This window comes from Xiphophorus hellerii, chromosome 16 (assembly GCF_003331165.1).
Source record: "Xiphophorus hellerii strain 12219 chromosome 16, Xiphophorus_hellerii-4.1, whole genome shotgun sequence".
Taxonomy (NCBI): Eukaryota; Metazoa; Chordata; class Actinopteri; order Cyprinodontiformes; family Poeciliidae; genus Xiphophorus; species Xiphophorus hellerii.
The window spans coordinates 482,273-506,434 of NC_045687.1; the positions used below are offsets into that span (position 1 = coordinate 482,273).

Consider the following 24,162-nt stretch of genomic DNA (forward strand, 5'->3'; position numbering starts at 1 on the left):
TGTACAAAGCATAGTATTAGCTAGCATAGTATTAGCTAACATAGTATTAGCTAACATAGTATTAGCTAGCATAGTATTAGCTAACATAGTATTAGCTAACAAACTTTGTAAATTAGCCATGCTTACTGCGAGCTAAAAAAAAACAAAACATTTTGATAGATGATTTAAACATACAAATTATTCACACCACCGTTACACAAAACAAAGATAAAAATTATAATTATGAAAATAATTATAATTTTTATTACGTTAGCTCGGTGCTCTTAGGAACCTCTAGTGGTGTGGGGGCCTACCTTGCACATGCCTTGGGCCGGCCCTGGCTGCATTTAAACTCTGATACAAATTGAGCTGTGATGGAAACTTTGGGTTTCATTTAGGGGCAACAGAGTGAAGGGGTTCAAAAACATTTAAGTTTGAGGCTGAAACGGGACAAAATGTGGAAAATTCATGACATATTTTAGACTTAAATAAATGAAAATCTGGTTTAATTATATATTAAATATCACCAAATGTAAATATTTTTGAAACCATTAATGCAGCCTTTATTGTTTATTGAGACAAACTAAAAAAAACTTTTACATGTGTGCAAAGTAAATAATTATGTTTATAAATCTGTAGCCAGAAAAATTAATTTTACAACTTTAATTCTCAGGATTAATCAGAATCCTTTAGCCAAGAGTCACAGAGTCACACAGAGGGACCAGAAGCTGCTGGAGTTTATTCAGAGACCAGTTAGACCAGTTAGAGAGCATGCAGCTGGACTGGGACTGCTGCAGGACGACACCGTCCTCTGCAGCCAGGGGGCGACACCGAGTGTATTCTGACACAAACAGCAAATCAGGAGATTTCTGAACCAGCATGGAAACCCGGAACCAGCGGAACCGGACAGGAGAACGTTCTGCATGCAGAAACATCAGGAGGTTCGCGAAGAACATGGCCAGACCAAAACACACAGGAGCTGCAGTATTACAAATATATACAGAACCGGAACCGCAGGAGAAAGTCCAGTCCGAGGAGAAGAAATGGAAATCAAAACTAAACTTTTATTCCTGCAGAAACCACAAATGATCATTTTAATATTTTTATTAGTAAAATCAAAGATTTGCTCCTGGGCTCAGGTTCTGGTCAGAACCGGACCGAGGTCCGAATGACTCTTCGACTTTACTCAGAACCTTTTGTCTCATCCACATGGTATCTGAACGCCTTCGGACCTTTTCCATCATTTTATCCCAGAATAAATTTGATCTTTTATTAATTTCTCCTAAACGTTAGGAGATGCTGACTTCAGTACCAGAACCTTTTGGGTTCTCAGAATGACAGAAAATAACGTTCAGAATCTCAGAACCGCTCCGATCCATCAGAACCTCCATCCAGAGTCCAGTTGGATCTAACCCGACCCAGTTTCTGTAACTGGGTCGATTTTCCCAGAATGCTCCAGCTCAGATTGATGGTGGTTCTGACCCTGTAGAACATCCAGGACCTTCTAGATCCAGCCAGCTCCTCATCCAGTCACAAGTCTGTCTCTGGAGGACTTCCTGTTTCTGTCCAATCAGAGCCCAGAGAGCAGAAAGACACGCCCACTCTCACATCTGATTGGTGAAACTGGACCTGGAGGTTCTATTGAACCTGCAGCAGAACCAGAACCATGGGAATCCAGCAGGAGGTTCTGATGGAGGTCAGAAAAAATATTTTGATATGATTTAAAATTTTCTGAGAAAAGGAAGGAATCACCATGGCAACCAGTGACATCACTTAGCAGCTTCTTCTTAACCCTGCAGAACCAACAGATGGGTTCTGCAGAATTTTGTACAAAATTTTCAAATTTTAACTTTCTTTTTCTTTCACATTTCAGGATCAGAACCAAACGGTTTTGTTGCCCAACGTGCAGCTGCAGTGAATCATGGGAAACTATGAAGCAGGTCCGTTTGTCCTGGTTTGGTCCATGTTGGCACTTAAAGAGGCGACCTGTTTAGGAACCGGCCCATTTGGATGCGTCGTCAGCGATGATGATGATGGTGAATATTTACAGGTTTTTAATTCTTCATGGAGTTTGATCTGATCCCAGTTCAGATGCAGAACCCGACCCGGATCGTTGATTAGTGTTTCTGTCAGTGATGATTAAAGAATCTCTTAGTTTTCTGTCATTAATAACTTCATCTTCATCCTCCAGAACCCTCCCGGACCCGTCAGAACCCGGCCCGGTTGGCTAACAGAACCAGCAGCGGGCCTCCTGCGGCCATCGGATCAAAACGAAAAGTGCAAACAGAAATCCAACACGTGGAGGAAGACGCGCCGCTCCTTTAACCAGAGTCCTCCTCTCTGATTGGTAGATCTATCGGACATCTCCTCAGCCAATCAGCTGCAAGTGAAGATGAGGTGCAGATGGACAAACAGGATGAAGAAGCAGGTGAGGGGGAGGAGAAGGGAGGAGCTGGAGGTTCACCTGCCGACAGGAGGAAGAGGCGGAGCTCCCCTCATCACTGAAACAGAAACAGGAAGAGCCAATCAGAAGACAGGATTCAACTCTAAACTGTTAGCCGTTCCCCTGCTAGCTACGCTTCTTAGCATAACTAGTTAAGGCTTAGTTTGCTAAAACTTACTAAGTTCTAAACATTTAGCTAATGTTTATGATTAGTTAGAACACTAATCATAAACATTGACTCCGCTAATGCTAAAGCACAAATCATAAGCATTAGTTTAGCTAAAGAGCTAATCACAAAAATTAGCCTTCCTAATGCTAAACAGCTAATCATTAACATTAGTTTGACTAATGCTAAGGACATAGCCAGAAACATCGGCTGTGCTAATGCTATAGAGTGAAACCAACAGGTGATTAATGGAAGCAAAGACTAATGCACTGAAAGAAAAACAAGTTCTGCTATTAGCACATTAGCAGCTTAGTGGGTAAAGTGTCTGTTAGCGAGGAGGCAGAGTTAGCGAAGCTGCTACCTCGGCTAGCTCTGCTCGGGTAGATCTTGGTGAAGTGTCGGTACTCGTCCGGAGGCGGGAAGTCGTCCAGAGGATGGAAGGAGTACTTGGACTCGAAGTCGTCTACAGGAAGAGACACGAGTCAAGTTTTAACTCAGTAACAAGTCATTTCTAACATGGAGGGTCAGAAACAGCCGAGTCTCTGAGAAACAGGAAAACACAAGAGGAGCCGTCACAACCGACCAATCAGGAAGAGACTCACCAACAAAGGAGCGAGGGATGGAGGAGGAGGAGTGTCCGTTACGGAGGGGAGGGGGCGGTGGGGGAGGGGCGGCGGGTGTGCGCGAGGGAGGGGGGGGAGGCTTTCCTCTGGAGGGGGGGTCCGAGGAGAGGGAGGGGCTACCGTGCGTCCTGTAGGGCGGAGGAGGCGGGGCTTCTCTGCCAGCCGCCCTCGCTGACGCCGGAGCAGCAGGAGCTGAGGAGAGATTGGTTCAGGAGATCAACGGCGTCCTGTGATTGGCTAAGAGCAAAAGGTGGCGGATGATGATGTCACTCACCTGCACCCCTGCTGGGCGGCTCTCTGACAGGGGGCGGCGGCCTGCTGGCACCCTGCTGGGATGGCGTGGGCGACGCTGGTGGCGGTGGAGGGGCGGGGCCTCTGGTAGGGGTGTGGCCTCCCGGTGAGGGGGCGGGCCTCTTGTTGCTCAGAGAGTTGTGGCGCTGCGGCAGTTCGGGCGCCGCCTCGCCGCCCCCTGCTGGGCCGTTGATGCGGTACGGCGGAGGGGGCGGGGCCAGCGTGGAGCTGGAAGGGGCGGAGTTTCCCCCAGAGGTGGGGGGGCGTCTGCTGTTGCTAGGAGACGGGGGAGGCTTGGCGGGGAGGGGCGGGGTGTTGCTGGGTGTTGGTGGAAGGGGTTTCTCTCTGTTGTAGGATGAGGAGGGAGGGGAGGGGGCATTGCCACGGCGACCGAGGGGGGGAGGAGGAGGAGGGGCGGAGGAGGAGTGCTTCATGCCTGTAGACGGGGAAGAAGGGGAGGCGGGGGAGGAGGAGAGGTTGGGGAGCGAAGGTCGCTGAGGTCGAGTCGTCTCTGTCGGCGACAACGCCTGCGGGGAGGGGCTCTCTGCGTCGTCATGGCGATGGCTTGGAGGGCGAGGCGCTGCAGAACGGGTGGACGGAGGTCGTCCTGACGACAAGTCTGAGCGACAAACAGAGGGTAGAATAAAGTATTCACACCCTGGAGCAAGGCCACTGAAAATTCAGTGGAAGGAAAATCTGTCACAAACTCTGTGTGGCCTGCATTAAATCCGTCAGATCTACAGCTTCACCTTGAACAAAACGTGGTGGTGGCAGCATCATGCTGTAAAACCAGCCACTCTGAACTCACAGCTACAGATATTATGGGATGGTTTAGACAGGCCTAGTTAAAGTCCAGACCTGAATTCAGCTGAGTCAGGAGTTAAACTTTGATGATCCAGACTGACGAGCAGCTGGACTGACTCCGGGGTTAAAACTAGAAGCATGCCACACTTTTCAGCTGTTTAGTGACAAATGGTCTTCCTTCCACCGAGTGTTCCTAATCGGCTCCTGACCTCCTACTGGCTTCAGCTTGGGGACTCCGCCCATGAACAGGCCTCCGATTGGAGGAGCGGAGCTCGACTTACTTCCTGCCACGCTGCCATTGGCTCCTGCGGCGGCTCCGCCTCCTCTGGGCTCTGGGGACCAAAACCACGGACAGGTGAGAAGGGGCGGGGCCTGGTATGGGCGCTGTGCTCTACGATGGGTTAGTGTGAGGCGGGATGCGGGTGGAGACGGTGAGGTGGGATGAGGTGGGATGAGGCGGTGGTGAGTGAGACGGTAAATTAAAGTGTTTACGCTCGCACGCCGCTCCGATGACATCATCGCCAGCACAAACAGTCAGAAACATGTTAAGAATCAGTGACATCACAGGTGATCAGAGAGCACAGGAAATCAAAATACAACAACTGGTCATCAACTCTGAGCCCCTCCCACTCCTGCTCAGGCCCCGCCCCCACAGGGCTGCAGATTTCAAAATAAGAGCATCAACATGACTCACTAACAGGAGGAATTTTTCTACCATGTTTATAAGTAGGGAGATAAATGTTGATACACATAATTCTACTGAAATTATGTGAAACTCACATAAGAATTTTTTTAAAAAAGAGAAGTTATTATTCAAATAAAAATATTACTTAAGCTGACCTTGAGACACAGGATTATCTCCTTATCTTCTTAAAGGGTCAGTGTCATGTGTTTTCTAAACTCATAGCCCCATGTTATAGTATAATACAGTAACTATAATATCTTCTGTTGGTATAAAAATGCTATACATACCGAATATGACTTAGAAAATTGGCTTTGTAATTTAAGGGACTGAAATTGGGTCTCTGTCTCTTTAAGAAACTCCTGCTCTTTCTCAAGCTTTTTAGCTTTGCTCTGAGCAGTAGCTGCTGTAACAAGCTCAGCAGTTCCTCCAGCTAATTGCTAACTGCTGCTGGCTAGTCTGAAGGAGCTGAGGGGGGGAGGAGCTTTGGCTCAAAGGCAGGGCTAGGTCCACCCAGGCGTTTTGCGGCTGAATGGTTGCCATGGAAATTTAAGACTTTCTCAAAAATGCATGAAAAGATCAAAGCAGGAAATAACATTAAAACAGAATGGAAAGATTAAAAAATGACTACACAAAACCTCCTTTTTACAGTGATTTCTACAAGTCTGTGAGATTTCTGTAGCCAATCAGTGTTGGCGCTTTAGAAACGCCCCCAGCAACCCTAACTGAGCTTTTCCTGAAGCAGACTTTAAACTAACAGCAGCTGCAGGAAGCTGCAGTGTCTGGCTAAGCAGCCGCTCTGTCACCTGTCCACCTGCTACACACACACACACACACACACACACACACCTGAGCTCAAACTCAGCAGAGACAGGAAGAGCAGACACGTCGGTCGAAAACGGAGAGAAACAGAAATGGATCAGATGAGAAAAGAGAGACAAACAGGAAACATGGACGACCGCGTCGGGCGCTTCACGGGTCGCTGCGTGTTTGGAGTGTGTGTGTGTGTGTGTGTGTTTGTGTGTGAGAGAGAGACAGTGAGGCGCCTCCCATCCTGGATCCAAGGCCTCAGAAGTCACAATACAACAAAATTTCAGTCATAATATTTCAAAAATTAAGTCATAATAATAGAACAGTCAAACGATGAAAAGAATTCTGATATTGTAATATTTTGAGAAAAAGTCATAATATTCCTGGAATGAAGTAGTCATTTCCAACATGGAAAATAATTGAAATAATATTATATTACAATATAATAATAATTATTATAATAATTTAAAATGGGATATAATTCATCTTTTAACACATCAGCATCCAAATATTATGAGCAGAACTTTGAAATGACTCAGCGTGTTAAGAAGAAAGAACTGGGAACTCTTTAAAACTTTTTTCTAGTAGTTTATGACGTTATTCTGTGATATTATGACTTTATTAACGTAATAAAAAATGTTTTAGTCCAGCCTGATTTTCCATCGTGATTGGCTGTCGAAGGGTAACTATGTTTTATTTTTATTTGGTCAACATTCAGCCTCAGTTTCTGTTGCTGACTGCCAGGAGGTCATGTGACCCTGAGGTCATGTGACCCCTCCCCCCTCCCCCTGTGGACGCTAGCAGCTGATCAGCCCTGAGCGCAGCCTCCTGCAGCCGGCCTAAAGCATGTCAGAACACAGAGGTCTTACTGTGGAGGGACGGAGAGGAGCTTGGTCCTCCAGCCTTCTTCTGGGCCTCCTCAGACAGCGCCCCCTGCTGCTTGGGCTGGCTCTGGCTTAGGTACTGGTATAAGCGAATGTATGGGTGCTCTGTGGGAGGTGTTTGGCTCTTTGGTGTTTGAGTCTTACTGTCGAGCAGAGGAGCGCTGCGGTCGTTCACCACCGCCACCTTCTTCAGCTTGGTGCCTTTGCAGATGTCCGACAGCAAGGCGCCGCGACCTTTGACCTCCTCCCTGTTCAGCTTTGGAGGGGTGGTGTTGGCCTGAGGGGGGGTGGAGACGCTGTCAGTGTTTTGATGATTGCTGCTGCTGTTCTGAGGCAGTTTGGAGTTTAACCTCACCTGGCTGAAGGTGGGGGGGGGAGGAGGAGGGGGCGGGATGGGCATCCTGCTGCTGATAACACCTGGAAGACAACAACCTATCATCAGCAGAACCTTTCCTCTGCAAACCCATCATGTAAATAAATAATCTGCGCCGGTTAATCCGGGATATGTCTCCCTGATCCACTGTTTATTAGATCCGTTTTATGAATGGAAGATTATGAATAAAGACTCGTTCAGCACCGGAACCATGTGGAACCGGTTCTTTAAAACTGGAACCGGTCCAGTCACACCCAAACAGACGGAATCAGACGCACATCGCATCTTCTTCTGGTCCTTCTGTTTTCCTTCAGCTGCAGTTAGCTCCGTTAGCATGATGCTAACATAGGCCTGATTCTGTATGAAGCTAGGTTAGCATCGGCGATGAGCTCATGTTAAGCACTTTAAATTACTAAAAACTAGTAATGTCCGTACCAGAACCATCCAAAGTTCGGTTCAAAGCCTCTCTGTGCTTCTGATCATCACAGAGAGCCGCGGGCTGCGCGGCTAGCTCCCCCTGCTAAAAGCTAACCGCAGCATCACCGTCACACCTGCACAGGTGAGATTGGCTGCTCCTACCTGAGAGCCTGAACGCCTCTCCACCGGTTAGCTCATCCTCCCAGCTGTGGGTCTGTGGGTTAACAGGCCGAAGCTCGGTCCGGTTCGGTTCAGTCCGGTCCGGACGCTATTGAGAACACCGCTAGCTTGAGAGCTGCAAAGGCAACACGAGGTCACGTGATCTGAGTGTCTTGCTGCTGAAGCTGCTTTTATATTTATTTGGCTTTTTTTCAGCTGCCTTAAAAATTCATGCTATTTATTATGCTTCCTGCTGTATTTTTTTCTAGATATGTTTTTAAATAAAAAGCATTTTTATTTATTATTATTTGTAATTTTTTGTTGAGTCTGACTTATATATATATATATATATATATATATATATATATATATATATATATATATATATATATATATATATATATATATATAACTTTACAGAGGAAAATAAGAAATAAAAAGCTCCGAGAGCTTTTCAGTTCTTCAAATAGATCATGTGTTTTATGGAAAATGTTCTCCACATTAATGCAAGAAGTCAAGATTTTAACCAATCACTGAAAGTTAACATAATAAAAACAAGAAATCTATTGTTAAAAATCAGAAATTAAATCTCATAGGAACATGTTTACGCGCACTTTATAAAGGAAGTAAAAATCCAATCAGATTTATTATAAATGAAAATAAACGGAGAAGCTTAAAGAAAGAATTGAAAGAGTATTAAAATAGACGAAGAAAGACAAACTTTACTCCCAAAAATCTACTGGGAAACATTCCGTGAATGATGATCAATTTAGTAGTTAAATTCTTTTAAAATAGAATTGACTGTTTATCTGCTGTTTTACCCTCCAGTCCAGTAGGTGGCGGCAATAGACCTCCACGCTGGTTGCTCACCGCTTGAAAACACCAACAGAAGAAGAAGAAGAAGCGGGGAGATTTGAAAACAAAAATGGCGAAAGTTCGGAGGTAAGTTTTCTCAGAAAGATTTGAAAATCTTTTAGATTGTTGTTAAAAAGTTATTTAATTTTAAGGACTTTTAACTTCCTGATATACAAGTATAAGTATATACCTGTAAAATGATCTTAAGCATTAAAAACGGCATTGTTATTAATCCCAGTCCGGTTTTGTCTGAATCTGACGCTCTGTTTCTGTCGGCCAGAGTTCTGGAGCGCTGTGACCCGGTCCTGTTGGAGCCCTGCGGGGAGCCCGAACCGGACTGCGCCGAGGCAGCAGGGACGGTTCTGTTCCTCACGGTTAGTACCTGGTCTCTGGTCCAATCATTCACGGAACACCTGAGGTCCGTGGTTCCGAACCCAAATCTCCTTTATCAGCATTATGAGAGTTGTGCTGTAAAATGATTCCTCCCGGAACAGAATAATGCAAATGTATAAGTCAAGACCTTTTGTGTTAAAACCTCTAACCTTGTGATGAATCGAGTTTGTGTTAAAGCTGTTAATAAAATGAACGGAAGTTAATACAAAGCCCTCATATGTGCAGAAATACAAACTTGTGTGTGTGTGTGTGTGTGTAGGAGAGTCGACGAGTCCAGAAGGTTCTGTGGCGCCAGCTGTTTGTTCTGGACTCCATGATGTTCTTACTGAAAGACCTTGAATCTGCTCAGCAACTGATGACACTGCCCTGTCCCCCGCCATCTGGTACACACACACACACATTTACCTGGATGGACGTTTTACTGAAATGTATTGGAATCAATAAAACAGGAGGTGCTGCAGCTTTAGACGGAGCGCAGGTGTGTGTGTGTATTTACCTCTGTGTGTGTGTGTGTGTCAGAGGGTGGGGCTCGCAGCAGGTGGAAGGCTCTGAAGGCGGAGACCAGGTCAGGGATGGAGGAGACGGAGTCGCTGCTCAGATCCCTGCAGGACCGAGTCCAACAAGTCCAGCACAGGAGAGACAGAGTCACAGCGTTGCTGCAGCTGCTGCACATCAAGGTGGACACACACACACACACAGAAATACACGCACCCCTGCTCCGTCCACATCGTTCTTATGCCCCGCCCCCGTTTCCCCGGCAGCGGCAGCATCAGGATCAGCTCATTGTGTCGCTGCTGAAGGCCCAGAATGCTTTGCAGTCATGTGACCTACAGCTGGAGCAGCTGAGGGCGGAGTCAGAGGCGGTGCTCCATCAGCTGGTGTCATGGCGGCGCCTCAGAGACCTGTGAGTAGATGAGTCACATGACCGGTGAGGGGAGAGGCTCTGATTGGCCGTTAACTCTTACTTCCTGTCAGGCTGCAGGAACACGCCACGACCACACAGGAAGTGATGCACATGCAGCTCCTTTCTGTCGACCAATCAGAGCTGCTGCTGGAGATCAGGCCCCGCCTCCCTTCCCAGCCATCAGCCAATGAGCTGCCGCCACCGAGGCTGGCGGTCAGCTGGCGCCATGACGACAGATTCACCCTGCAGGTAACGCTCAGACCTGTAAATGCTGCTGCTGCTGCTGATGTCCCTTCATGTCCATGTGACAATGTGACCTGCGTCTCCAGGTGGGGGAGGAGTTAGCCGGGCAGGTGGAGGGCTGCGGGTCGGGACGTCGCGACGTGCTCAGCGCCGCCCTGCTGGACGTCCTGCAGAGCTACATGGGCCAGGCGGCGCTGCTGGCCGAGATCCACAGCCTCAGGGCCAGGTGAGGCCACGCCCCCCGTCCAGCCCAGGTGGTCTTGCTGTGTCGTATCTGATGTCCGGCGTTGTGTTGCAGCTTCGCCATCGACTGGTGCCCGGCGAAGCGCCTGCTGGTCTACCTGAAGTCGGCGGCGCTGGTTTGCCACCTGCAGGTGGAGGACGGCTACCCTGCAGCCGGGTCGGCCCGGCTCAGCTCGGTTCTGCGGGACGGACTGCCGGTGGACACGGAGGGACTGAAGGTACCGCAGCCTCTGATTGGCCGCTCTGTGAGCCAATAGGAGCGTCTCTGTGCCGTCCAATCAGAAGCAGCTACAGAGTTTAGATGTCAAACCGTTTAGAGAAAGTTTCAGCAGATTTGTCACCTGATTCCAGATTATTTTGAATTACTGATGAGATTATTGGATAAACTGAGTCAGATTATTGATTATTGATCTGATCGGTTTCTCTGTTTCTGTCTTCCAGCCTCGTAAAGCTGAACTCTCTCTGACCGACTGGCTGGTTTTCCTCTGCAGTAGTCCGCTCATCTGAAGGAGGGACAAGCTGTCTTCCAGTCTGTCCCAGTCTGACCTCCAGTCTGTCCCAGTCTGTCTCTCAGGTTTTTCTCCCTTTTCTCTTTTCTTTTTTGTGTTACTTTGATATAAAATAATAAAATAAACTCTCTAACCATAGTAACTGATTAATTTTTCACACATGAAAATATTCTCTAATGTTTCTGGTTCAAGTTTGTGGGGGGAAATAATCCATCTACATTTACTTATCTATATCTATTTAGATCCATATGTTATAAAAATACTTGTATACATTTATGAACCTATATAGTTAGTTTATATAGTCATATGAATATTCTGTATTGATTAATTTGTATGTATTTACACATATTATGTAATCTAGAAAAATAATTTTTAGAAATAATTTTAAAAATATTTCAGTAAAGGGGCGTGCTGTGGTGGCGCAGGGGGTTAGCACGCCCCACGTTTGGAGGCCCTAGTCCTCGACGGGGACGTCGTGGGTTCGATTCCCGTCCCGAAGACTTTTGCCGCATGTCTTGCCCCCTCTCCTCACCCTCCTTCCTGTCTGCCTACTGTAGAAAAAATACGAGCCACTAGCGCCGCAAAAAACTCTTCGGAGAAAAAAAAATATATATATTTCAGTAATTTGTAAAAATTTTAAATAGTATATAAAATCAAAAATACTTTGAATTAAATTAGTCACTGTAGTTTTTTTTCTAAATAAAACAAATACAATGGACACTAAACCATAAAACCTCCTAATGTAAATAAAATCTGAATTTAAGCAGCTTATGGTTGAAACGGTTTTTAACAGAAAACAAACGGAAGCTGTCATTCTGCAAGCCGCCGCCAGGAGCCGCTGTTCGCCTCCACTGCAGCTCTGTGACGTAGCATGTCTCCCCGTCTGAACTTGCAGCTGATGTTCATGAATCACACGTGATCTGATGATGATGATGACGCAGATCAGGTGAGCGCGTGCAGCCACGGAGTCACGTGACCAGATAAAATAAAGTAATACTGCAGGTAAATACAGACTGGCGGTCTGCCTCTGCTGACGGAAGGTTTGAAACTTTCCCCTTCCTACTCATCTCTTTCCGCATTTGGTTAACACCAGAACCGGAACCAGAACCTTTCAGTCCAGTTTAAACCCGAAGTGACTCAAAGTTTAGCTCGGCTCCACTTCCGGCCAGCTGGCGCCTGATTGGTCGGATTTATCCCAACAGCAGCGAGCTACCGACCATCCATCCATCCACGATGGAAGGGGTGCAGCGAGATTTTTACTAATTCGGCAGAATTTTTAAATTTAACATTTTATTCTAAAAATCATGAATTAAACTCCTTCAATCATAAAGATTTTAATTATTAAAAGCTGTTTGGTGTTTTGTTGGCTTTAGGCAGGCAAAGCGGTGAAAGCAGGAAATGAGTCACAGATCAGCATCTTCAGTGAGAATTTATAGAAATACTTAAATGGTTTTGCAAACATTAAAATACAGACATGAGAAGGTTTCCTGCCTGAATACTTTGTGCCTCTGCTGCTCATCCAGAGGCTTCAGAGTTTCACACAGACGAGTAACAAATAGCAACACTTCAAGTATATCTGGATGTTTCAGTATTTACAGGTTTTATAGGTCTAATTTTCAGCAGAGGCGCCGCTCAGCATCCCGCCGTCTCATTGGTCCACGGAGCTGCCTCCTCTCCTCATTGGCTGCTGGTGCCGACGGGGGTGGAGTTAATCCCTCAGAACGAATGGAAGAACTGAACCTGAAGCACCCAGTGCTGGAAGTCTGGATCAGCAGAGCTCCTAAACATCTGGATGGGCCGATCTGCTGACAGGTGCAGATGTTTTGTGAACGAGGGTCCTGCCAAAAAGCAGGAGACTTTTGGAAGAGGATCTTTGTTTCCATCCAGCTGCTCTGGAGAGCACCAGGGATGATGATAATGATGGTCTTGACAGGAAGTGGGAATGTATGATAGTTCGGATCAGGCGAGCAGACTCTTATTTTGGCGGGCGCATGTGTCTGTTCCAGCAGTGTGCTGCGGGGTCATCAGGGGTCGATGCGGAAGGACAGCAGCTTCTCTGAGTGCATGTTGTTGAGCGTCCGCAGGTCTGGTAGCCGCAGCAGCAGCTTGGTGAAGCGCGGCGAATCCATGACAGGCGGTTCGCCGTCGGCGCCGCCGGCCGTCTTGTTGACCAGACGGCGAAGCGTCCGGATCAGGTTCTCCTGCAGATGCTCCACGGACGACAGGTTCTCGATGCCGGACCGATCTGTGAAGGAATGATGGCAGTTAGGTCTGACACCAGTTACCTAGCAACCAGAGCCCATAACTTAGCAACCAGCAAAGGAGGAGGAAGCTACTTGTTAGTGTTAGCTTTAGACAAGCTAACAAACTAGCGACTGCTAACCCTAGTTTATCCAATGCTAATGCTAGCCTATCCAGTGCTAATGCTAGCATATCCAAAGCTAATGCTAGCATATCCAAAGCTAATGCTAGCATATCCAAGGCCTATGTTAAACTACCAAATGCTAAAGTTAACCTACTCCATGATAAAGCTAACCAATCTATTGCTAACCCTAGTCTATCCGAAGTTAGCGCTAACCCATTCAAGGCTAGTGATAGGGTTAGGGGTTGCATGTACATTGCTAAAGCTAACCTAACCAATGTTATTCTTAACCTAGCTTATATGTGCTAACATTCAGCAGAAGAAGAAGGCTATCCAGTAGGAGGCCATCAGCTTAGGAATGCTAGTCTCCAAAGCTAACGCTAGCTCATAGCTTGTAGCCTCTTTGTCATTAGCCAGTGCTGGCAGCTGCAGTTACCGGCCAGGATGAAAAAGGGCAGCCAATCAAAGGAAGTAGCTACTGCTGGATGCGCAGCAATCTTAGTCTAGTTTGTTTAGGGTTAGGGTCACTTTCAAACCTAAGGACGCTGTACCAACTGTATGGCAATGGCAGCACCATACTGTGGGCTTTTTCATTGCAAATCAAAGTAGTTCAAAAGGAGGACGGCTGTTAGCTGGTAAGAGACACCTGGGGGTCCAGGAGGCGTGTTGACGCTCACCTGCGGACACCAGCACCACGGCGGTGAACAGCCCAAGCTCTTCGGCGCTCAACGCCAGCGAAGCTAGCTTCTGACTGAAGACAAACATGGCTGCCAGCAGCTCGTTCATCCCCATCGCATGGAGCTCCTCCAAAGAGTAGGTGGCGCCAGAGACAAACGTCACTGTCTGTTCCTTCATGTTGAACAGTGACGAGAAGCGCACCATCAGCACCTGGAGCGAGAAGAAACAAATGTTTCTATATTTTATCTAGAAAAACAAGAACATAAAATATGTAATAAATATATATAAACGTATAAATGTTCTCTCAATGTTTCCCTTAATTAGGCAAGAATCACTAACTTTAAATAATTATTAGGAGTCTATTTACAAAGTGACAGACGCTAAACTCTCTTGGTTAATAAGTCAAATAAATATGGATTTGGCTAACAGTAGCTAACTTTTTTAAAAAGAAAATTTGACAGAATTGATGAACAGAATCTCTTTAGAGCACAAACAGGTCAGGCTAACCTTAGCTAAGAAAACTTGTTTTTGTTAGGTAGAAGTATAAACTTATAAATTCCTAAATCATGACCCTGATGTCTGTGATGACATCATGGTTTACCTCGAAGGTGCCTGCTTTCAGCAGGGTGACCTGGTCGTTCTGGGTCAGAGCGTTGAATCCTGGGATATGCTTGGCGAACTCCACCACTTCCCTGACGGCAGGCGTGAACGACAGCGAGAAATCCTCCCAGATCTCCTGGGGCGTCTTTAAAGGGTCGGCATGGGGCTGCAAGTTCATTGGACAAGCCTGGGAATGATAAGATCCTGTTAAGCTAGCAGCACTTAGCAGTGATTAAGCTAGCAGCAGTTAGCAGTGATTAAGCTAGCAACAGTTAGAGGAGGTTACGCTAGCAGCAGTTAGCAATGGGCGTTAGCATCCCGGGTCTTACCAGAACAATCCCAGAGCGACTCTTTGGTGGACAGCTCTGCCTCTGGGTCACATGACTCTGTCCTCCAATCACATTGCTGGAATGCTGACTCCACCCCTTGTTGCCATGGTGATTGCTTGTGTTCTTGTGACCCTGCTGCAGGAAGCAGTCCATGGTGTTTTGGTGATTATTGTTTTTGCTGAAACCGTTCCGAACGCGGTTGGGACAAAGCTCTGCCCCCCCAGGGTGGCGGTGGGCGGGGCTAAGCTGTGGATCGCTCAGCTTGTCGTGCGCGTACAGGAAGGTTTCACGGTGCGCGCAGGCGATGGCGCTGATGGTGGAATGGATCCCAGGGCTGGGGGGCGGCGAGGAAGGGGGAGGAACAGGAGGAGACGGCTGGGGGCCGATGGCGCCCTCTTGTGAGGAAGAGGAGGAGGAGGAAGAGGACAGGCTGGCGCGCTGGAAGTCGCTCTGCAGCTGGTCGTTCACCATGTTGTTCATGGCGCTCTGCATCTCCGCCAGCATCCGCTGCTTCTCGCGCTTCGGGATGCGGCCGAAACGCACGGCTGCAGAAAGAAGAGGAGGAAGGTGAGAGCAGGAAGGGGGCGGAGCCTGAGATACCCTGGACAGCTTCCCCAGTGGACAGGTGAGGTGTCATAATCTACCAAGTATCTATGACAAATTACAATGACTTATAAATATTTAAACATGTCATCATTTTTAAATATATACAATAAATACAAAAGTAATTTATTAAATATAGAATAACTTATATATTATTTCATGATTTAATAAATTATTTCAGAGAAGCAAACAAGGAATAAATTGTCTTGACTTGTTGAAGCAGCCAATCAGACGTCAGGGTTTCCCCTAGTCCTGCCCACTGAGGTTAATGGCTGAAGTTAAATTAATTAATTACCCTAGTTTAAATTAATTCACGATTCAGACCAGGAACATGAAATCATTTATTCAATCATGAAATAATTATATCGAGTTCTTAAAAGAGAATCAGATCATTTAATTGCGACACATGATTAATTCTATATTTAATGACGTTTCACTCAATAACTGTCATGTTTTTGAGGGAAACGCCGTGGACTCTGATTCCAGGCTGTTGCAGCGGCGGGTGATGGCGCGGTGCGACAGCGCGGTGCGACAGCGGCGGCGGACTCACCGTCTCGGCTCATGCCCACAGAGAGGCACTTCTTGAAGCGGCACTGCTGGCAGCGGTTCCTGTTGGTCCTCATGATGCTGCAGCTCTCGCTCTTCACACACTTCTTGTACTGGATGTTCTGCTGGATGCTGCGCCGAAAGAAGCCTTTGCATCCCTCGCAGGCGTGAACGCCGTAGTGGAAGCCGGACGCCACGTCTCCGCAGACCTTACAGAGCAGCACCATGCCGTTCAGCTCTGAAACAAACCGGACCGTCAGGAAGCGCAGACAGCTTCACGTTACAGTTAGCTGCATCCAGAGAGCCGCCACAAGGTTTGCTACGCAGTCAAACATCAGCAGCCAAAACATTGTCTGGGGTTTTTCAACTGTTTTAGACTCATTCTGATGAGCTGAATCCAAAAATCACATTGGTTTTACTCTATCAGGTCAACTTTCTGAACTATGGAGCAACATCAGCATCAAAATGCATTTGTTGTTCTCACATGTGGATCGGTTTCCTGAGGATCAATGAGAGATTCCAGGTGTAATTAACCTTATCAGAGTTTATTAATCCAAGTTTGTAACATTTAACTAATACACTTTTAGAGAACTTTTTTTTCTCTTAAAACTTGTTCCATCCATCCATCCATCTTCTTCCGCTTATCCGAGGTCGGGTCGCGGGGGTAGCAGCTTCAGGAGGGAGGCCCAGACTTCCCTCCCCAGCCTCTTCTTCTAGCTCCTCCGGGGGAATCCCGAGGCGTTCCCAGGCCAGCCGAGAGACATAGTCCCTCCAGCGTGTCCTGGGTCTTCCCCGGGGCCTCCTCCCGGTGGGACGTGCCCGGAACACCTCACCAGGGAGGCGTCCAGGAGGCATCCTGACCAGATGCCCGAGCCACCTCAACTGGCTCCTCTCGATGTGAAGGAGCAGCGGCTCTACTCTGAGTCTCTCCCGGATGACTGAGCTTCTCACCCTATCTCTAAGGGAGAGCCCAGCCACCCTACGGAGAAAACCCATTTCGGCCGCTTGTATCCGCGATCTCGTTCTTTCGGTCATGACCCAAAGCTCATGACCATAGATGAGGGTGGGAACGTAGATTGACCGGTAAATCGAGAGCTTCGCTTTTTGGCTCAGCTCTCTCTTCACCACGACGGACCGGTACAGCGCCCGGTCCAACTTGTTTTGGATGAGAAATTTTGACGGAATCAATTATGTCACAAAAATCAATTTAGTCAGAAGATCGGATTAGAATAAAACCCTGACTGAGAAACATGGATGCCATTTTTGGATTCAGCGGGGCAAAGTCCAAATTCAGTTGAAAAAAACATAAACAGCTTCCAAAAAATATTTTTAGTAACCCAGAGTTATTTAGCCTGAAAGAAAATTGAGATAAATTTTTCAAACTTATTTTTTCTAAATGTTATTCATTCATTTCTAAATGTCACAGTTTCAAACTAAATATTTAGTTAGTAAGCTAAGTTTTTAGCTTCAAAGGAAATGTTTTGTTTCTAATGAAACATTTAGCTAGCAAACTAACTATTAGCTTGCTAGCTAAATGTTTAGTTAGCAAGCTAAGATTTTAGCTCTAAACCAAATATTTAGTCATTATGCAAAATATTTACCTGCAAAATAAATATTTTGTTCCAAACTAAACATTTAGTCAGCAAACCTTTGACTAAATTAATAATAGATATTTATAGCCAAACAGTTTGCAAACTAAATTGTTTGTAAACTATATATTTAGTTTGAAAATGTGACATTTATAAAGGAATGAAAATAAGTTTGAAAATAAACCTCCATTTTCTTTCAGGATAAATAAACCAAATTATTGCTGCTGATGTTTAACTGCCTCACAGGAAACCGGAAACAGATCCATCTTCACCACTTACTGGTCAAACTGGCCACGGACTTGCTGGGCGATGCTCTGTGAGGGCCAGTGGCATCAGCGGCGTCGTCCCGCCCCCGCGGAGAGCCGCCCGCCGAGGAGGAGGAGCCGTCGTTGCTGAGGAAGGACGGCAGCGAGGAAGAGGAGGAGGCGGAGCCGGCGTCCGAGTTCTCGCTGTCCATGGAGTCCGGGCTGGCCCTGGAATCCGGGCTGGCCCTGGAGTCCGGGCTGGCCCTGGAATCCGGGCTGGCCCTGGAGTCCGGGCTGGCCCTGGAGTCCGGGCTGGCCCTGGAATCCGGGCTGGCCCTGGAGTCCGGGCTGGCCCTGGAATCCGGGCTGGCCCCGGATGGGGAGCCACCGCAGGAGCCCACGTAGGAGATGACGCCCCCTGCTGGAGGACAGAGGCCTGCAGGTGAGCATGGGCCCCTTCCCAAAGTATTCACACCCCGGTCCAAACACAAATTTCAAAATGTTTTCAGGAAAGACAAAGACTTTTTGAACAAATCAAATCTGAAAAGTGCGGCATGTGAATGAATCCAGCCCTCTTTATTCTGATGCCGCTAAATAAAACCTAGAGTGCCGCTGTCTGTTACCCTATGAGGAAAGAAAGGAGGAGAGAAAAAAGGAAGAAAGATGGAAGGATGGCTCGTTTCTAGCAGCCTGAGCTTCAGGCAGCAGATACAGGAAGTAGTGATGCAGCCAAGCTGCAGGCGGCTGCCACATGGAAACCGTTCTGCTGTTTCAATGACTGCTTCATCATCACCACGTGTAGTTTAGCATGGCTGTGACATAATGTAGCATCCCTTTGGGTTAGCTTAGCAATACTCTGGGTTAGATTAGCTTCCATCTTGGTTAGATTAGCATCCATCTGGGTTAGCTTAGCATTACTCTGGGATAGTTTAGCATCCCTGTAGGGTAGCTTAGCATCCCTGTGACATAATTTAGCATCCCTCTGGGTTAGCTTAGCATTACTCTGTGTTAGATTAGCTGTCGTCTCGGTTAGCTTAGCATTATTCTGTGTTACATTAGCATTACTCTCGGTTAGCTAATCATTACTCTGGGTTACATTAGCATACCTCTAAGTTAGCTTAGCATTCCTATGGGTTAGCTTAGCATTCCTGTGACATAATTTAGCATCCCTCTGGGTTAGCTTAGCTTACATCTCGGTTAGCTTAGCATTACTCTGGGATAATTTAGCATCTCTGTAGGGTAGCTTAGCATCCCTGTGTCATAATTTAGCATCCCTCTGGGTTAGCTTAGCATTACTCTGGGTTACATTAGCATTGCTCTGGGTTAGGTTAGCTTCCATCTTGGTTAGATTAGCATCCCTCTGGGTTAGGTTAGCATTACTCTGGGATAGTTTAGCATCCCTGTAGGGTAGCCTAGCATCCCTGTGACATAATGTAACATTACTTTGGGGCTGCTTAACATCTCTGTAGGTTACAGTAGCATCTTAGCATCCATCTGTGGTAACCCAGCATCCCTCTGGGTTAGCTTACCATCGCTCTGGGGTAGTTTATCAACCTAGTATACATCATATAATAGCATAGCACACCTGTGGAGTAACTTAGCATCCTAGCTCACATATATGGTAGTTCAGTATCCCTACTGGATAGCTTAGCATGTCTATGGTACTTTACAATCTTTCTGTGATAACTTAGCATCTGTCTTGGTTAGCTTAGCATCCCTCCAGGTTAGCTTAGCATTTGCTTGGAAGGTTATTTTCTTTTTGTTGTTGTTGTTTTTAATCCCTCTGAATCTTTCGCCTCTGGGTTTTAGTTCGACCTCCTTCTGGGTGGTTCCTGCATTTCTGGGTGTTTTTTGCGTCTCTGTGAGGGAATTTAATCTCTTATCCATCTCTTCGTTATATTTTAGAGGCTACATGTAAATAAAAGCTAGCTATGAAGCGTGTAAACGGAGAGGTTTGATCCCTGCAGCCGTGACGGCTCTCAGACGCCGGAGAGGAAATGGGACCGTAAAGAAGAATGGAGGTCTGGAGGCTGCAGCTTCACGCAGCATCTTCCTCCTCCTCCTCCTCCTCTTTGTGCCAGCGGCGTCACGCCTCCACACACGTGGCTCCTCCACACACACACACGGCCTCACAACGAGACTGTGGGAAGCCCCGCCCCCAGTCCTCACGTTCCACCACCCGTCAGTGTGACGTCACATTGACAGGAAGTCCCGCCCTCTCTCAGCCTGCAGCCTGTTCCTCTGCTACTACTTTTGGACGTTTTCTGTCTTTCTCTGGTTTGAATATTAATTTACATTAGATCACTTTTACCAACAACAATAAAACATTTTAATTCTTATTTAGGAACAAACTTTATACAGAAAGGACAATCTCACAGTGCACCAAGAAAGAGATGTTACAGTAAGGACAGAATTTAATAAAGTTACCATCTTCTGACGTTTTCTCTGAGGTCACGCTGTGTGTGTCTCTGATAAACTCAGGTAAATGACCTGGACGTGTTTCACCCTGAAAGTGTGTCAAACACACCTGTGTGTAACATTAGAACGGCTGCAGCCCATTGGCTCGTTCCTTTTACAGGGAAAACAAAACCCTCCGTCCTGATTGGTTGGGAAATGTGACTCTGATCTGACTGGACAGAGGACATACCTGACAACAGCTCACCTGCAGGAAAACACCTGCTCAGGTAACACATGCTGCCCATCAGGAAACAACACATCACAGAGAACTACAACTCCCAGAATGCTTCACAGCCACTTAGAGAACAAGACAGGGCTTCATCATACGGATAGAAACCTGAAGCTCCTTTGACCTACATCAGTTTAAGGTACAGACGGTAGCCATGGAGATGGCTCCAGCTGCAGCAGAGACTTATGGGTAACGTAGTCAGTGATATGTTAGCTGTCAGAGAAGCTAGACCGGGTTGTCGACTCAAAAGTATTCAAGCAAAAAAAGTACATTTTATTTTTATTCCACAAAATTATTAATTGTAAATCTAAAACCTAAAAGGGAATGTTGCAGATTTCTGAATTAAAAGAAAAGCATCTACAACAGAATCTGGGTTTTTTTCAAAATGCTGCTATTTTTAGCCAAACTTAAAAAATTAAATAAAAGCTGATTGTTATGCTTTTTGCTGAGAGTCTCTGCTTAATGCAAAACTTAACATTTTCCTGAAAGAAAATGATGTGAAATAATGTTAGTCTGACTACAAATAAAACCTCTCCACCTCCGTGTCATTTCTGAAATGCAGCTGGGAGCCACACACAATCACCCCAAGGCCCCCAGTGGCCCCCGGGCCGCCCTTTGGACATCCTGAGCGAGACCTTTCTGTTTGGACTGAGTCAGAATTTCAGCTTCAAATGATTCACGTCATCTCCAAACACCAAGCGACGCAAACAATCCAAACCTCTGGAACCAGAAACATGACACGACAGGGGTCACCAGAGGTCAACGAGCTGGACTGATCAATCACTGATCAGTCTGCTATCAGGAAGCAGAGAGAGAGAACCAGCTTCCTGTCACGTTTCACACATCTTCACCCAGATTATCCTGGAATTAGCGTTAGCATAATCTGGAGACATCTTCCCAAAATTCCTTCAATGCTTCTTAAATCCAGGAACCAGGATCAATAAGTGTGTGTGTGTGTGTGGGTGTGTGTGTGTGTGTGTGTGTGTGTGTGTGTGTGTGTGTGATAATGCTTCCTGCTGCAGGTGAGTCACTGACTGGATCTCCTCCTGACTGCAGTCACCTCTGACAGGATTCAACTTCCGGCTAACAACAAAACTCCAGCTTCCGGGCATTTACCAGAACGTCTCACCTGTTCTGTTTGCTACCTGCTCCAGGGGGCGGGGCTACAGCAGGAGGGTAGGGTGGGGCAATGAGCTCAGACACCGCAGCAGCCAATCAGAGGCCGTGCTGCTCCGTGAAAACAAAGCGCACATGGCTGACTGCGCCGCTCCATGTGAACACACACACTCACACGCCCGCACCGTCCACCAGAAACCGAAAGACCTGCCGTCATCCTGACCCACTTCCCGTAAACACGAGCGCATTCACGGTGACGGTCCTCGTGACAGACTGGCCGACATGTGCGCGAGGGGTCCGAAAGAGGGGTCCAAGGCCCGGCTGATGACCGAAACCGGACCGGAACACACCCCCTCTGTGTGGCTAACGTTCCCTAGAGCAGAACCGGACTCCTGTTAAAAAATGACTGGACCGAACTCCTGTTAAGTTCTGGCCGTTTTTACCCGAACCCCCCGCAGCGCAGCCGCAGTGACCTCCTCTGCTCCGCTCCGAGCCGCGCACCAACCATCACGCACGCGCCGACACATCGGCTCAACAATTCCCATTAAACACCGTGCACGCGCGCCGTGCCCGACTCTAACCCCCGTGGACCAGGATCCCGACCCAGAGCCGTTATTTACCTGAGTTATTGTTGTTGTTTGAGTCCATGTCGGTTGTCGTCAAGCCGAGCTGCCGTCCAGTCACGCACGCGCGTGCTCGGTAATAGTCAGGCACACCTGCCGCCGCGTGAACATGCGGGAGCAGCTAAAGAGCAGAAATCCCGCAGGAAGAGTCTGTTGTTCTGGTTCTGTCTCTGGCACAGCTGCTGCTCGCGCTTCCAACTACGCGCAGACCCTTCATCATCATCATCATCGTCATCATGTTCCGGGACTCTGCTGCCGCACGCGGCAGAAAACAGGACCACGTGACTGGGGAGCGCCTCGTGCCCCAATGACACACTTTCCCGCCCCTCCTCCTTGCACGTGGAGTGGAAGCAGACTGTTACTCTGGGCAGGCAGAGTGGCATTGTGGGAAGTGTAGTTCGCTTCTTTCCCGTTACTGCAGCGGGTTCTGGTTCTGCTTGACCTCCTGCATCCCTAAGATTTTAGCTATAACATATTTTTATTGTAATTAAACAGAATTTGTTCTTTGAATTGTTCATTTATTGTTTATACTTTTCGTAATTTACTCTTTCAGATCATAATTTTTATTTTTCCCTTTTTCTTGATAGTTTGCTGATCCCGTTTAGCGTTAGTAACTAGAAAGCTACAAAGGAAAACTTCATTTTTGTCACATTACAGAGCCGAAATAAAATCCTTTCATTGTTTCAAATCAATCATGATCAATACAATCTGTCATATTATACAAAAATTAATGGGAAAAAGATTTAGTTTCAAAGTGAAAACTGATTTCTACAAAATATCAATCATTAAATAAAGATATTAAACATCAAACGAGTGACCTCTTCCTGTCAGTTTTTAGCATTGGCACCTCGGGCTGCTCATCTGGACACTGCAGTTTTCCTCCATTTTTCCTGTCAGGTTGGTGGGGATCAGCTGTGAACAGCTCTGGGCTTTGATTAGGCCACTCCAGAACCTCAAACCATCTCTGTGTAGCTGTAGCTACAGAACGCTTTAGGTCATCACCTCTATGGATAATAAATGTTCTCTGAAGCCACAGTTCTGCTGTTGCCTTCATTTACCTCCTGGCTTTACAAGATTCCAGTGTCTCCTGCTGAGGTGCAACCCCACAGCATGATACTGCCACCACCATGTTTGGACTTTCCACAATGACTCTTAATAAAAACATGTAAATAAATCAATAATGTTTTGTATAGTGGTATAAGACATTGGTTCCCTAAGATTTTCTGGGCCCTCTATGGATTACAATAAAATCCCCCCAAAAATGAAAAAGAAAAAGAATCAACTGGTCCCACATGGTTCAACCAGACATAAACCTTTACACATATTTTATTTTCAAACTCCACTGAAGTTTATTTCACACTTCAGGTTGCAACAAAACAAACTACAAACCATCTTTACAATGAAACACTTTAGTGTAAATGTCTTTTTTTTTTCATTCATCCATACTGCTTCCTGCGCCCCCCCTGCAATGGCACAGCGCCCCCCCTAGGGGGCCTTTGGGGACCACTGAGATAGAGAGATAGAGATAAATCTTTATTGTCATTGTCACAAGGACAACGAAATTTAAAAGGTGCCATCAGTCAGTGCATATGCTTAAAAACAAAAAATAACTGTCTCACAATTCACACACAATGTAAGAATTAACAAATAACTGGTAAAAAAAAACAAAACCAAAAAACCCTAATAAATAAGAACAGCCACATTCTCACATACATCATTTATGATGATTAATGGTTGTTTTTGATTGCATTTAGTTTTGTTATTGCTGTCGGGTAGAAACTGTCTCTGAGACGGTTGGTTCTGGTTCTGGTTGCTCTGTATCTTCTGCCTGAAGGCAGCAGTGTGAACAGAGAAGGTCCGGGGTGAGAAGTGTCCTTTGTGATGTGTTGTGCTTTTCTTAGACAGCGGTCGCTGTGCAGGTCCTCCAGTGAGGGGAAAGGGCAGCCAGTGATTTTTTGGGCTGTATTCACAACCCTTTGGAGAGCTTTCACTGGTTTATAAGAAACG

General features: G+C 46.6%; 3 protein-coding genes across 10 annotated transcripts; 1 reads left to right on the plus strand and 2 right to left on the minus strand.

Moving 5' to 3' along the window:
- Positions 1–534: 534 nt before the first annotated feature.
- Positions 535–7,814, minus strand: LOC116736248 (WAS/WASL-interacting protein family member 2-like). 6 transcript variants are annotated; one of them, XM_032588620.1, is made up of 9 exons: positions 7,635–7,814; positions 7,038–7,099; positions 6,668–6,959; positions 4,799–4,828; positions 4,588–4,638; positions 3,486–4,121; positions 3,191–3,403; positions 2,950–3,051; positions 535–2,480 (listed from the first exon to the last, which is right to left on the minus strand). In XM_032588620.1, exons 2-9 carry the CDS (start codon positions 7,080–7,082, stop codon positions 2,440–2,442), a joined length of 1,410 nt encoding a protein of 469 aa, XP_032444511.1. In that variant the 5' UTR covers positions 7,083–7,099; positions 7,635–7,814; the 3' UTR covers positions 535–2,439. The 6 variants fall into 6 exon arrangements, with proteins under 6 accessions (XP_032444511.1, XP_032444508.1, XP_032444512.1 ...); XM_032588617.1 differs by having other exon boundaries at positions 4,516–4,638; positions 7,635–7,812; XM_032588621.1 differs by lacking the exon at positions 4,799–4,828.
- On the plus strand, positions 7,433–10,916 carry LOC116736249 (uncharacterized). Its single transcript, XM_032588624.1, has 10 exons — positions 7,433–7,614; positions 8,460–8,573; positions 8,767–8,860; positions 9,139–9,262; positions 9,399–9,556; positions 9,641–9,783; positions 9,855–10,032; positions 10,113–10,252; positions 10,325–10,487; positions 10,711–10,916. The coding sequence occupies exons 2-10, from the start codon at positions 8,557–8,559 to the stop codon at positions 10,774–10,776; spliced, it is 1,083 nt and encodes a 360-aa protein (XP_032444515.1). The 5' UTR covers positions 7,433–7,614; positions 8,460–8,556; the 3' UTR covers positions 10,777–10,916.
- A 1,272-nt stretch (positions 10,917–12,188) lies between these two features.
- Positions 12,189–22,424, minus strand: nr1d1 (nuclear receptor subfamily 1, group d, member 1). 3 transcript variants are annotated; one of them, XM_032588608.1, is made up of 8 exons: positions 22,153–22,424; positions 18,103–18,148; positions 17,765–17,976; positions 15,901–16,134; positions 14,748–15,292; positions 14,420–14,605; positions 13,818–14,028; positions 12,189–13,023 (listed from the first exon to the last, which is right to left on the minus strand). In XM_032588608.1, exons 1-8 carry the CDS (start codon positions 22,178–22,180, stop codon positions 12,803–12,805), a joined length of 1,683 nt encoding a protein of 560 aa, XP_032444499.1. In that variant the 5' UTR covers positions 22,181–22,424; the 3' UTR covers positions 12,189–12,802. The 3 variants fall into 3 exon arrangements, with proteins under 3 accessions (XP_032444499.1, XP_032444498.1, XP_032444497.1); XM_032588607.1 differs by having other exon boundaries at positions 17,765–17,981; positions 18,108–18,148; positions 22,153–22,423; XM_032588606.1 differs by having other exon boundaries at positions 17,765–17,981; positions 18,108–18,151; positions 22,153–22,423.
- Between the last annotated feature and the right edge of the window lie 1,738 nt (positions 22,425–24,162).